This window comes from Enhydra lutris, unplaced genomic scaffold (assembly GCF_002288905.1).
Source record: "Enhydra lutris kenyoni isolate GAN:26980312 unplaced genomic scaffold, ASM228890v2 scaffoldscaffold17, whole genome shotgun sequence".
NCBI classification, from domain to species: Eukaryota; Metazoa; Chordata; class Mammalia; order Carnivora; family Mustelidae; genus Enhydra; species Enhydra lutris.
In genome coordinates, this window is record NW_019154101.1 from 30,734,824 (window position 1) to 30,748,549 (window position 13,726).

The 13,726-nt window shown below is 46.0% G+C and overlaps 2 protein-coding genes across 2 annotated transcripts in view; both read left to right on the forward strand.

The window, feature by feature from the left end:
- The window catches only part of LOC111147503 (peroxisomal biogenesis factor 7), a 94,002-nt gene extending 91,602 nt beyond the window's left edge, over window positions 1–2,400 (forward strand). The window contains exon 10 of the mRNA XM_022503523.1: window positions 1,937–2,400. Within this exon, the coding sequence (XP_022359231.1) occupies window positions 1,937–2,005 (69 nt within the window). The 3' untranslated portion in view covers window positions 2,006–2,400. The remainder of the gene's footprint in view (window positions 1–1,936) is intronic.
- A 7,472-nt stretch (window positions 2,401–9,872) lies between these two features.
- LOC111147457 (solute carrier family 35 member D3) lies at window positions 9,873–12,592 on the forward strand. The gene is made up of 2 exons (XM_022503468.1): window positions 9,873–10,311; window positions 11,328–12,592. Exons 1-2 carry the CDS (start codon window positions 9,873–9,875, stop codon window positions 12,158–12,160), a joined length of 1,272 nt encoding a protein of 423 aa, XP_022359176.1. The 3' UTR covers window positions 12,161–12,592.
- Window positions 12,593–13,726: the final 1,134 nt, after the last annotated feature.

Here is a 13,726-nt window from a genome sequence, read left to right on the forward strand (position 1 = left end):
TAGGCATATGGTTAAGTTCATAAGAAACAGCCAGTTTCCCAAAGTGGTTGTAGCAGCCACGTGTGCAAGTTACAGGGATGCCTGGCATCCCTGCTGACATTTGATACTGTCCGCCCTTGATTTTAGCCCTTCTCTTGAGTCTGTGGCCATATCGTATTGTGGTTTTTATTTGCATTTCCCTGGTGCCTAATGATGTTGAACATTTTATTTTTTTATCTGCTTATTGGTCATATATCTTTTTCTGTCTGTTAGGAAAGGCTTTTGCCTATTTTTAATTTCATTGTCTTTTCATTATTGAGTTACAGTTCTTTATATTTTATTCTGGATACATGTTGTCAGATGCATTGGTTTTGGGAGCATTTCCTCCCATTCTGTGTCTTACCTATTTATTTTCTTCATGGTGTCTTTTGATGAGCAAAAGTTTTATTTTCAATTGCACCTAGCAAATTTTTGTGGGTAATGCTTTCTGTGTCCTGTCTAAAAAATCTTCACCTATCTTCAGATTGAGAATATATTCCATGTTTTCTTCTCAAAGCTTTATACCTTTAGCTTTTAGATTTAGATTCATGGCTCATCCCCCTGAAATTGCTTTTTGTTTCTGGTGTGAAGTTGCGGCTGAGGATCAATTTTTTTCCCCATATGGATATCCATTTTTAGCACTATTAGTTGTAAAGACCTCCTTTTCCCTGTTGAATTGTTTTGGTACATTGGATGAAAAGTGTGGGGTCTATTCCTGAACTCTGTTCTGTTCCTTGATCTACTTGTATATCCTCATACCAACATTGCACTGTTTTGATTACTACAATTTTATGGTTAGTCTTGAATCAGGTAGTAGTATAAGTACATTTTTGCTGTTCATTTTCAAGATTCTTTAGGCTATTCTAGGTCCTGGGCATTTCCACATAAACTTTAAAAGCCACCTTGTCCATTTTCATTAAAAAGCCTGCTGAGATCATGAATTATTTATAAATTTTGTGGGGGAGAATTAAATTTGGAACAATATTGAACCTTTGAACATATTTCCTCATTTATTTAGGCCTCTTCAATTTCTCTGAGCAGTGTTTTTGTTTTTAGTGTGGCTGTTTTGCATGTCTTTTATTAAATGTGTTACTAAGTACTTTGTTATTTGATACAATTGATTTTATTTTTTTAAGATTTTATTTATTTATTTGATGGGGGTGGGGGAAGGGAGGAGAGCATAAGTAGGGGGAGTGGGAGAGGAAGAAGCAGGGTTGATCCCAGGACTCCGGGATCATGACCTGAGCTGAAGGCAGACCCTTAACTAACTAAGCCACCCATGTGCCCCTACAATTGATTTTATATATTAATCTTAGACTCTGAGACATTGCTATACTCACAAACCTTTTAACACCCAGTTCCTGAGCACCATGGCCTTTCCTCCCTTCATGTTTTTATGACTTTTTAGACTTGAATGTCTTTGTCACCCATGTCTGCCCCTAAAGGGGGCCAGAGTGAATACCATAGCATTTCTAAAGACTTCTGATACCACCCTACTTGGATTCAGATAGTCCCTCCTCTGAGAGTCTCTATTAGAGCACTTTCCACCACAGGTCTTGAAAGAACCATTCTATGAAGGCAAGAGCTGTACTTTATCTCCTTTCTGTCTCCACCATATCTAGCATGGTGCCTCGGTTCCCCGTTTTTTCATTTATCTTGAGACATATAGGGATGATGTACTTCTGGGGTGAGGTGCGACTGTGGTGAGGTTGTGGTGAGGCAGGAAATCCTTGCAGGCAATTTCCATCAATTGGAAACAATCTCTGAAGTGTATCCTTAAGAGGGAAAGTACACCTTCTTCCTATTTAAAATAACGTTTACCAGTGTGTGATCTGCTTCCACTCTCAATGACTTCATCTTTTGCTGCCAACCTTGAATGTTTGTAAATTATGCTTCTTACTTCCTTTTTGTTTTCTAGGTGGCTGATTGTGCTTGGGATGAAACAATAAAGATATATGATCCGGTTTGCCTTACTATGCCTGCTTGAGATGGACTCCCCCAGTCAGAAGCAAAGGAGACTGAGGCTGAGAGCTACTTAACAGGAAATAAATTAACTATCGATAACATAGATATTATGCTTTTATGAGCTATTCAGATTTCAAATTTACCCTGGAATCATTTTGAGGCAGCTGATAAAGACTTTGGTTCACAATTTAAGCCTGGTACATAAGCCATATTTCTTAAAATCCTAAGGAATAATTGATGTTCTAGTACCTCTTGTAGTGTCAATTGAAATGTGATCTCTGTATTGTGAAATGGATTAAAATATGGGAGATCTCTAGATTATATTGATAGTGATATATTTCATTTTTAATTTGTCATTTTTGATGTAAAATATAATCACTGCTGTTGGTAAAAATTAAAATAAACTATATCTCTTGATTACTTATGATTTTATGACATCCTAGCAAGGTTGCTTTTTCTAATACATATATATATGAATACAATACTATTTATAATATAGAGGTATCTGTGGTTCAGTAATAGCACTGTAATATAGATTTGATTTATTCAGCAGTATTTACTGAGCATCTGCTATGTTCTGAATGAGATTATCTCAAGGACTGGTGGCATGTTTTAAGAACATGGAATGCTATGAGTTAAAGCTTCCATGTTTTTTACATTTATTCATATCTTTTTAAATGTTACAACCTCACCCTATATTTCTCTCTTCCTACTTCTCTATTATCAATTAAAACAAAAACAAAAACTCGTCACTGGGCAAAAAGTCTTAGGTCCTATTAATAAGTTTCAAGCAGTTACCCTTGAAACTATCCCTAAGTAATGCCATAAGCCCTGCTCAGTCAGTACCTCCCTAAATCTCCTTGAAAAGTCCCTAAGTGCAGAAGACCTGTGGGAAAAAAAAAAAAACAAATATGTGGAAAGGGAAAAATTAGTAAAACAACTTTGCATAACATTTATATTTTTATATAATATTACAATAAAATATAAATGGCATAAATTGTTATTTTTAACAAGTTTTTGCGAATTTTAAAGAGCAAAATATATTTGTAGTAACGCAACAAAAATTAGAATATATGTATATTGTTGAATGTATGTATTTACATTAGATATTTGTCTATTTGTCCCAGAAAAAGAAAAATTGACAGCTTACAACATACAAAAACAAGACCACATAAGAGATAGAACAAAAGGAGCAGAAAGTGAAGCCGTGAGTCGGACTTGAACATCTGTGCCCCAGAGTCCTAGAAAGTTGCTCCCAGCAGCAAAAATGGGAAGCCTGGTTGAGTACACAATTCAGCGCCCAAGACCTAACAGCAAGGACTTTGTCCTGTCGCAGGCGTGGCCCTAGTACCACACCTGGTGCATAGAAGGAGCTCAAGAAATTTTTGTTACATGAGTGAATGCACTCAGGGAAAAGTACAATTCTTTTTAGTTCTTAGACCAATCAATACACATTGTTTTGGGAGAGGACACAACTGTCATAACGTGAGTATAATGTAAGGATCACGTGGTCAGACACATCCTTAGGGCTGTCATGATGATAAGGCCAAAGGAGCTGTTTCTCAGTTCCTTCCAGAACAAGAGGCATCACACCAAGAGCAGTTCAGTAAAAGCAGGTTCCCAGTGGGGGTCTTCTAGCAGCCGGATTTATCACAGACGGTTAAAAAGACTTCACCAGGGCCCATTTACAATGAAACAAAATTACTTACTTTCCTTTGAGCATGCCAGAGATTTTATTAAAATAATCTATCATGTATCTTTTGAAACATATACTTGTGATTTAAAAACTAACATCTCTCTTGATTTCTACTACCCCCCTCAATTTTGAGGACGTGAGAGACGTCTGGAACCCTAACTCCATAATACTCAACTCAGGTTCTTGGGGTTCCTCAGTATGAAAGAGTGTGGGTGAATGTTTATCCAGTGGGTTCCCTGGGGCTAGGATTGGAAAACTAGAAGGCAAGGTTCTGGATTCTCTCCTGGAAGAGAATTCCGAAGATTTTTAAATTCTTCGTAGTTCCCAAGCCAAGCAGCTTCAGGACATCATTGGTCTCTTGGCCAGTGAGCTCTTAGCTTTCCTCCTGCCTGCCTCTCCCAACTTCTTCTGTGATCTGGGCACAAGGGGAGAGGATTTCTGTATGTTACTCCTTTTGATTTATATAACGTCCCTGCAAGGAAGCCCTCCCAGTTTTGCAGACAAAGAAGAAGGCTCTCAGGAGTCTAGGAGCCAAAAAATATAGAGCTGGAATATGAATCTGCTGTGATTGGATCTAAAGTCTAAATTGCCAAGAAGCTGACCCTGGGTGTGGAGTGACCCTACCAAGGTATGTCACCCCCAGAAGATCCAGGAGGGGAGCCCACTGTCTCTTAGACCTCTTGCACTTTATAACTGACCAACTTGGCTATCATTTGGCTCTTCCCAAAAAGAGCTCATTAATTTCTTAGCAGGCCTCTTCTTGAGTGAGACATATTTTTTACTTCCATATATTTACTAAAAACTTCCAAATATCTATCTCCTGCCTCCCCCACCCAGCTCTCCCATAGCCTTTGTGCTCATTTTCTTCTAAAACATACTGGTCTTGCTCCCTAACAGACTCCTCTGGCCAATGCTTTCTCATTTGTTGCCAGTACTGTCCACCCAGGGGCTCAAGCTAAAGGTTTAAATACCATTCTTGTTCCTTCCCTTTTGCTCACCTCTCTACTCCAAGACGCATCACGTAAGTCCTGCCCCTTGAACACCCCAAACATGTCTCCATTCTGTCTCCTCCCTTCAATCCAACCACCACTGCCCTGGTTCAAGCCATTATTAAGTTTTCTCTGGACGATCCCAGCAGACAGTCCCTTCCTAAATGAGGGGTCTGTTTCTAGTTTTGTGCCCTTGGAGCCATCCTCCCCAGCACACCTGCTGGAGACAGATCTAAAAATGTGATCTGATTACACCAATTTGAGTGTAAAACCTTACTCTGCGTATAGGATCGCCTATAGGAAAAGTGCAAGCTCATTAATCAGACAGCTGCGGTCCTTTGGGGCTAGCCCCTGCCTCTCTCAGCAGCATTGCTTCCCTCCACGTGATGACCAACTTTGTGCTCCACAACATGGCTGTGCTCACAGACTCCCTGTATAAATAATGCAAGTTTTTATTTCTGTCTTTGTCCAAGGTAGTCCACGTTCCTGGTTTGCCCTGCTCTTGGCTCACTGAATTGTTATTTCTTTTTGATTGAAGGATAGTTGATGCAAAATGTTACATTGGTTTCAGGTATACATTGGTTTGACAAATTCTTACCCCTCATTTGAAAGTTATGAGTTATGACTAAAGAAAAAGACTGACAACATACAAAAATTAAAAGAGCGAAATATATTATTAGCAAAGCTAAGATAGAGTGGAAGTTATATTTGCAACATATGTAACAAATTAATAGCCATAATTTATAAAGATCTCTCTAAAAATCTCTTAAAATGACCAAACATAAAAGTGGACAAAGGATATCAATAGATAATTAACAGCTGTAAAAATGCAAATGTTTAGAACCCTTCAAAAAAAGTGCCCAGACTTTGTCTAATAGACCACAAAGAAATGCAAATTAAAATGAGAGTCCATTGTTTTTGTTGTTGTTTGGTTTGGCATTTTTTTGGGAGAGGGTGTTTGTTTTTTGTTCTTTTGCTTATCAGTTTGGCAAACACTAAAATACTGATAATATTAAGTTAACATGAGAGCACTGTTGGGGTGCCTGGCTGGCTCAGGTGGTTGAGTGCCAACTCTTGATTTCAGCTCAGGTCATGATCTCAGGGTGGTGGGATGAATCCCCTGGGCAGGCTCTGCACTTGAGGGGACTCTGCCTGAGTTTCTCTCTCCCTCTCCTGCCCCCCTCACAACCCTGCTAAAGCACCCTCTCCATGTTCATGCTCTCTTTTGCTCTAAAAATAAATACATAAATCTTAAAAAAAAGGGGGGGGGGGAGCACTGTTATACACCTGTTTGGAAGGCAGTTTGGCAGTGAAGATTTAAATGACTCAGCAGTTCCAGTTCTAGAATTCCCTATCTGTATGCTCCCACCCCAAATAGGTACAAAGAATGTAAGAACAAATGTCCAAGGGTATTCATTACATCATTGTTTGGTGACATCTAGATGCCTGTCTACAGAAGAAAGGTTATACTGTGGAATAACCATCAAAAAGAATAAGGTAGAACTATGTGTCCTGACGTGAAAATAAATACATTGTTATCAATAGGTGTATGAGTTACCTATTTCTATATAACAAGCACCCCAAAACATAGCAGCTTAAAATAACATACATTTATTTTAGAGTTTCCATAGGTCAGGAACCCAAGGGTGACTTAGCTGAGTGGTTCTGGCTCCGGTTTTGTCATGAACAGCACAGGGAAGCTGTCACCTGGGCTGTAGGTATCCAAAGCTCCACTGGGGCTAAAGGATCAGCTTCCAAAGTCATTCATTCACATGGTTGTTAGCAGGCGCCCACCATGTGGGACCCTACACAGGTTGCCTGAGTGTCTCTATAATATGGCATCTGGCTTCCTCCAGGTTGAGCTGACAAAGTTCAAGATGGAAGCTTCAGTCTTTTATAAACTAATCTCAGTGAGCGATGCCATCACTTCTGCTGTCTTATTGGTCACACAGACCAGCCCTGGTGCAACGTAGGAGGGATTGACCAAAGGTGTGACTACGAGGAAGCGGGGATCTTGGAGGCTAACCCGCCATGATATGCTTTTTTAAGATAGTAAATTATACACAAATAGGTAGATGTCCTAATTTTATCATTTTTTTAAAAGGGGGATTATTATGTATACATAGATATGTAAGAAGAACTTAAAGGTTTGCACCAGGAGCCAGCTCTGTGTAGTGATGTTGGTGTGTGGTTGGGGTTGAGGGATCTTGAAGTTAGCATGTTCAGTTACTGTTCTAAAGTTTGTTTCTTTTTACATACTATAATAAGAATGGGTTATGTTTGCAATTAAAAATAATGAAATAAGACCATATTTCCTTCTCCAGGATGTCTTGAGAAAGCTGATTTTATTGTCCTCTTTGTTGCTCCCCTGTTTCTGACAGGAGGCCCCACTGTGGCATAAGCATCATTGTGTTGCACACTAAGAACTGAGATGAGTGCTCACCTTTGAATTCTCCATGGCTAACCACCTGCCTGGCCCCAAATACTCACTCTGTATGTTTGCCAAATGAATGAACTAAAGGATTTACTTAATGCCATCAATATGTATTAAGTAGCTCCAAAGATAATGGAGCTTGATACCAGTAGGTCAAATAGCTTTTTGACCTTCAGATCTACATTCTTGTTCAACTAACCTTGCTAAACATAGTATTCTTGTTTTTCCCATTTTTCTTTAGGAGCTTATCTAGTAATTGGTGTGGGAGATGGTACTAATTTTTTTAAATGAAAGCCCTAATGGAAAAGAATTATATGCAATAAAGTGGAGAAAATTGTTTCATGCCAATGTAGGTTTCCAGTATTAAGCTAAATTTTCTTGCCTAAATGAGAAGGGTAAGATAGCTGAATCAGCCCCAAATCTTTTACCTAATGTTAGGATCACAAATGGAAGCAATTATAATTGCTGGCAGAAATGAATCATTCCAAAACTAGGTCTGTGCAGACAGTTCTTTATTGTGTTCACTTAAGGTGGCTTTTATTCGAATGGTCCCCAGAAGCAGAGATCTGTTATTTGCAGATTTCTTTGAAAAGTTAATCTTCAAGTTTCTTAAAAATCTGAGTATACTTTGTTTATATGCTTATACTACACACATACATGTAACGTTACTTAAGACCCCATTTCCTAAAGAGAGAACATCACTTGAAAAAGAGTTCATGGACTCTTCCATGAACCAGCCAACAGTGTGTAACCATAGCTGTTAGCAACAAAAACAAAGAATTTCCCAGGGAACCAGAAGACCGGGTTTTGGTAAATTGCTTTCCAGTGTTATTCCTGGAAAGCTGACACACTGAGCCATTTGCAAACATTTTCTTGACTGTCCACCTGAGGGGGGCAGGGAGGTGGCCCTACTAGGCCGTGGGCCAGACTGGTTGAAACCTAGATCTCTCCCACCAACGTGATCTCCCAGCACATGCAAAGCTGGCCCTGAATAAGGACTGCAGTGGTGCTGCCAGTCCCTGGTGGAAATTATTTTTCTGCTCTGGTAAAAATAATCGCGGCTTCAGTATCCGGGCTGGAAGTGTCGAGGAGAAAACAAAACAATCACTAAAGAAACGGTTCGTGTATATTATTAGTTCTTGCAGCAGATAAGGGTTAGGAGGTTGGGATCCCCATGGGAGTGGGTGGCTAGGAAAAGTGAACGGAAAAGAGAGGTGGTGCGCAGCAATTTCAAGCTCTCTTCCTCGCTACCAAACCCTGGCCAAGTCCATAATTTTAAAGCAGCGCGAAAACTGAATGTGTCTGGCTTTTAGCTGCGACCTCGGCTGAGCGAACCCCTTTACTGAGTTGCCGCGTCCGGGCGTTACTTTCCAGGGAACGAAATTCAGACCGAAGGGTCACAGAAGCTTTGTGCACGCAGAAAATAAGGATTTCCTTTTTCTTTTAGACAGATGGAGGTAAATAGCTTTCAAGTCCTGCAGGGGCCCCGGGAGGTAAGAGGTTGGCTTTGCTCCCCAAAGCCGCCAACGACAGCCTGGCAGGCTGCGGTCAGTTCCCAAGGTTCCAGAGAAAGCTACACCTAGTCTCGGCGCGGTCTTGGCCGGGAGTTCCCGCCCACGCTACGCCCTCCCTCCCCCCTACTCCCGGCAACGCACCCCCCTGCACCTCCCAGCGTGGCCAGTCGCTCCCCGCCCACCCCTGGGGCACTGTCGCCCCCGCGATCCACCAGATCAGTGGAAGGTTCTCCCTCCAGAGACTTTAGCTTTTGCTTTTATGCTTATTTCACATTCTTACCCCACTTGGGACGTGTGAGCCAGGCTCCGCAGTCCGGCAGGACCACAGAGCCCCCACCCCCGAAACTCCCCCAGAGCCACGCGAGGCATCCCAGTTGCCTCCCTGAAAAGCGCACGGACTGGGGAGCGCGTTGCCCGCGACGGGAAGAGGCCAGCCTTGGCGTCCTAAAGCATGCGGGGGAGGCGTCCTGGGGCGGTGGGTTTCTCCAATATGAGGGCGCGGGCGCCCAAGCATCAGGGAGCCCCGCAGCCCTCTGGCACCGACTTTTCCCCCTCTCCGGGCCGGCAGCTGGACAAGGTCCCGCGGCTGTGCCAGTAGGGGCGGCGGACAGAAAAACCTCTGAAGCTCCAGAAGGGAGGGGCAAGGTTGGGGCCGAGGGTGCTGTCACTTGTTGCCGCTAATAAGCTCGACCCTGGAGCGCTGTTGTTTCCACAATCTTTAGCTGTGCCCCGGATTCCCCACCCCACTCTCCTGGGCTCGGAGCTGGAAGGAAGAGGCCGGCGCGAGCGGCTGACATTGCGGTGGGAGAGGGGAGGGCGCCCGGAGAGCCCGCCCGGATGGGCGCGGGGGTGCCGCTAGCTGCAGCTGCCCGGGCTTCCAGGTGCAGAGCGTCCGCCCTGACTAGGAAACCGCGCGGGACGCAACCCATCGCAGCTCGTCACATACTTACAAATCGCTGTCGCTAGGTTTCCCGCCACTCCTCTCAGACCAGTCCCCCCGCCCCGCCACTTTTCGGAGTCCCCCGCCTTCATCACTGCCTCCCGGGAGCTGCGGGGCAGTCGGACGCGGAGCCGCGGAGCCGCGAGGACGCCTGGCTGGAGGTGCCCTCTGCAGCGAGCCGGCGCCCCTTGCCCTTCGCCGCGGGTTTGGGCGGTCACCCCCGCCGCCCTCGCTCTGCCGCTCGCGGCTCTCTTCCCCGCTCTCCTCCCGCAGGTCCCCGAGCTCCGCCACCACCGGGTGCGGCGCGGCAGGCGCGATGCGGCATCTGTGCCGGGGCCGCGTGCTGGGCATCTCGGTGGCTATCGCGCATGGGGGCTTCTCGGGCTCCCTCAACATCTTGCTCAAGTTCCTCATCAGCCGCTACCAGTTCTCCTTCCTGACCCTGGTGCAGTGCCTGACCAGCTCCACGGCGGCGCTGAGCCTGGAGCTGCTGCGGCGCCTAGGGCTCATCGCCGTGCCCCCCTTCGGCCTGAGCCTGGCGCGCTCCTTCGCGGGGGTCGCAGTGCTCTCCACGCTGCAGTCCAGCCTCACGCTCTGGTCCCTACGCGGCCTCAGCCTGCCCATGTACGTGGTCTTCAAGCGCTGCCTGCCCCTGGTCACCATGCTCATCGGCGTTCTGGTGCTCAAGAACGGCGCGCCCTCGCCCGGGGTGCTCGCGGCCGTGCTCATCACCACCTGCGGCGCCGCCCTGGCAGGTGAGCGGGACCCGCGCCCACCCCCGGCCCACCCTACCCCACCCGACAGAGATGGCGGGGATCACTTAGTGCAAGGCCCTCACTTCCAGATGGAAGGCAGAGAAAGGCTTGAAAGAGGGTGCTCGGCTCGCTAACGGGACTTCTGAGACCATGCCGAACCTTTCCCAGCGCTCCTATCTCCCCCTTCAGAGCGCACCCCTTCCCCCAGTCCAGGCTTCCGACCCCCGCCCCTGCCTAAACCGGTATCGCCCTCTCCGCCTTCCCTTCCCTCCCTCCCCCAACCTCCCCTCTCCTCCACCCTGTCTCCCTTGATCCCTCCAGGAAGGGTGGGGGAGCCTCCAGAGCCTGGGAACTGGAGCCCCCAGGCTGAGTCGGAAGAAGAGGGGCCGTGAACTTCCCTGGGTCACGCGGAGCTGGAGTGGTGGGGGACGAGGGACAATGGAAACCAAGCCTGAGCCGCGGAGGCTAATTTGGGGGTCTCTGGAGCCGCGGGAGGTGCTGAGGGGGCGGATTGAGACCCACTTGGGGGCTGAGCTTGCAGGACTGAACCCAAAGGGAGCCAGCCGGCGGGAACGGGAGAAGGGTCGAGAGAGAGAGAGAGAGAGAGAGAGAGAAAGAGAGAAACACGTTCGCTCGGCGCCCAGCCCGCCCCGGGGTTAGAAGAGACTAGCTGGGGTTCCCTCTTCTTTCCGGAGCACCACGGAGAAGGCCAGAGTACCACGCGCCTGGGTGACCTCCATGCCTACCCCGGGGGCACTAGCGCTCTCCCGGGCCTTTCTCTTGGACAGAACTAGCCAGGGTGCCCCAGGATATGGCCCGGAAGGCGCCACCGATTATACCTGGAACTGGGCATTGGCCGAACTTGGCTCTTTTTATACGCATGGGCAGAGCTGGGACGCGAACCCTGTCTACTCCCCAACCCTACGCGTCGTCCCAGTAATACCCACCCTCGCCAACCCGGTGTCTTCTCTTTTTCCTTCCTGCCCTGGCTCCGCGGTTCTCCTGGGGCGCTCCAGGAGCCGGCGATCTGACCGGCGATCCCATCGGGTACGTCACGGGCGTGCTGGCAGTCCTGGTGCACGCCGCCTACCTGGTGCTCATTCAGAAGGCCAGCGCAGACACGGAGCACGGGCCGCTGACCGCTCAGTACGTCATCGCCGTGTCCGCCACCCCACTGCTGGTTGTCTGCTCCTTCGCCAGCACCGACTCTATCCACGCCTGGACCTTCCCTGGCTGGAAGGACCCGGCCATGGTCTGCATCTTCGTGGCCTGCATCTTGATCGGCTGCGCCATGAACTTCACCACGCTGCACTGCACCTACATCAACTCTGCGGTGACCACCAGCTTCGTGGGTGTGGTGAAGAGCATCGCCACCATCACAGTGGGCATGGTGGCCTTCAGCGATGTGGAGCCCACCTCTCTGTTCATTGCCGGCGTGGTGGTGAACACCCTGGGCTCCATCATTTACTGCGTGGCCAAATTCTTGGAGACCAGAAAGCAAAGCAACTACGAGGACCTAGAGTCGCAGCGTGGGGGAGAGGAGGCACAGCCAAGTGGAGATCAGCTGCCGTTCGTCATGGAGGAGCTGCCCGCGGAGGATGGAAATGGCGGGTCAGAAGGTGGCAAGGCAGCAGGTGGCTCCCCTCAGAAGAGTGGGCAAGAGGCAAGGGGCAGCCCCAGAGGAGGCCCGCTGGTGGCTAGGAGCTCACACAACACAGCCTCCCGCCCAGAGGAAGTGAGCAAGAGGTCACTGAAGGATGCTTACCTCCAAGTGTGGAGGTTAGTTAGGGGAACTAAGTACATGAAGAAGGATTATTTGATAGAAAATGAGGAGTTACCCAGTCCTTGAAAAGGAAATGCATGTATGTATATATGTACATACACTTATTTTGTATGTTAGAGATACCGTATTTTAATGAGGGGCTGCCTGATTTTATTCTTTGAGGAGTGGGGAAGGGAAGCAAAGAAGGAAGCTGTAACAGACTGACAGTAACAGCATAAGCACAGTGTGAATTATTTAGTGTGAGCTTACCTGAGGCATCACAGAGACAAAAGCATGTGAAGGTGCTTAATGAGGGAAAGCAGCGGTTCTGGCTGCAGACTTCTGGCACACGAATTGTATGTCTTTATAACCGTAACCAAATATCTGCATGTACTTAGAATTCCTCAGTCCACCCCTTCCAAAGATGGAGCATAGACAGGATGCCCGCACTTAAAAAGCTCAAAGAGGACCCAGGTACATCTTCAGTGATAGTAGAGCTACAGTTTTTATAGCCAGCTGAGCAAGAGTATATTATTGAAATAATATATATATATATATATATATGTCTATATACATCTGTATACATATAGACATCTATATACATCTGTATATAGACATATATATACACTGGATTGATGTTTACTGTTTGTAGTCATCTGAAATATGTTTGCTCTGATTTTTCTTCACTTAAAAAAATAAGTATTCTATTATTCTGTTGTATATTGGTAGAAAATGTTAAAGGTATTTTGAATATATGAGTTCTTAGCTTTAAAACCGAAGTTTAAAGCTGGTTTTTAGTAATTATAAAACTATTTTAAAGGTTGTTTGGGTTCATTGCTTCATAATATTTATTATTGAATGCCGTAACCTTTTGAAAAGCCAGTTTTACTGTGTCCAATATTCTTTCAAGCAAATGCAAAGGCTGAACAGTAATTCAGTATTAACTGAAGCCCAAACAGAAGTGAGTCCTTCCCGTTAAGCTAGCTCTTTCGAGTCACACTGCCCATCCCAAACCTGTTGCAAAAACAGCAACTGCTATATTCACTTTATGATATTTTTCTATCTTACATTTGTCAAAATAAAGTATGAGCCTCTCTGCTAAAAGACAAAGGGTTATAAATTTGTTTTAGCCACATTTGTGTTCTACTGTTGCTATGTAGGGGGCGACCCCATGGAGAAGTTCTTCAATTAACAGGGCAGTTTACTTTAAAACAACATCAACCACCACAAGGACAGTCTTATTTTCCAGTCAAGAAAACCATTATAAAGTAAAACAAAATACTGCCTCATGTGGCACAACGAGAGCCACCCACTGCTGACATCAGTGAACATGATGCCTGAGATGTAATAGAGAGTGCACCCAGAGGGAATCCTCCAGAGAGGTAACTTGAGACAAGGCACTTTTATTATTTGCCAGCATGTTCCTGAGACGCTCAGATGGTAGTATCCCATATTTTTCTTCATTTTTCAAAAAATGAAACAAAAGGCAGAGTCAAAAATGGAAGTTTCAGCTTCATCAGTTTGACTCCACAAGCCTGTGAGCAAGTGTGATGTGGCAACTTGTGATGGTGCTGGGTTACGGGTGGTCACAGGCATTTCCTCATTTCCACAGGTACCTCTCCAAGCCATTGGAGATGTAGGAGCCCTCATGTG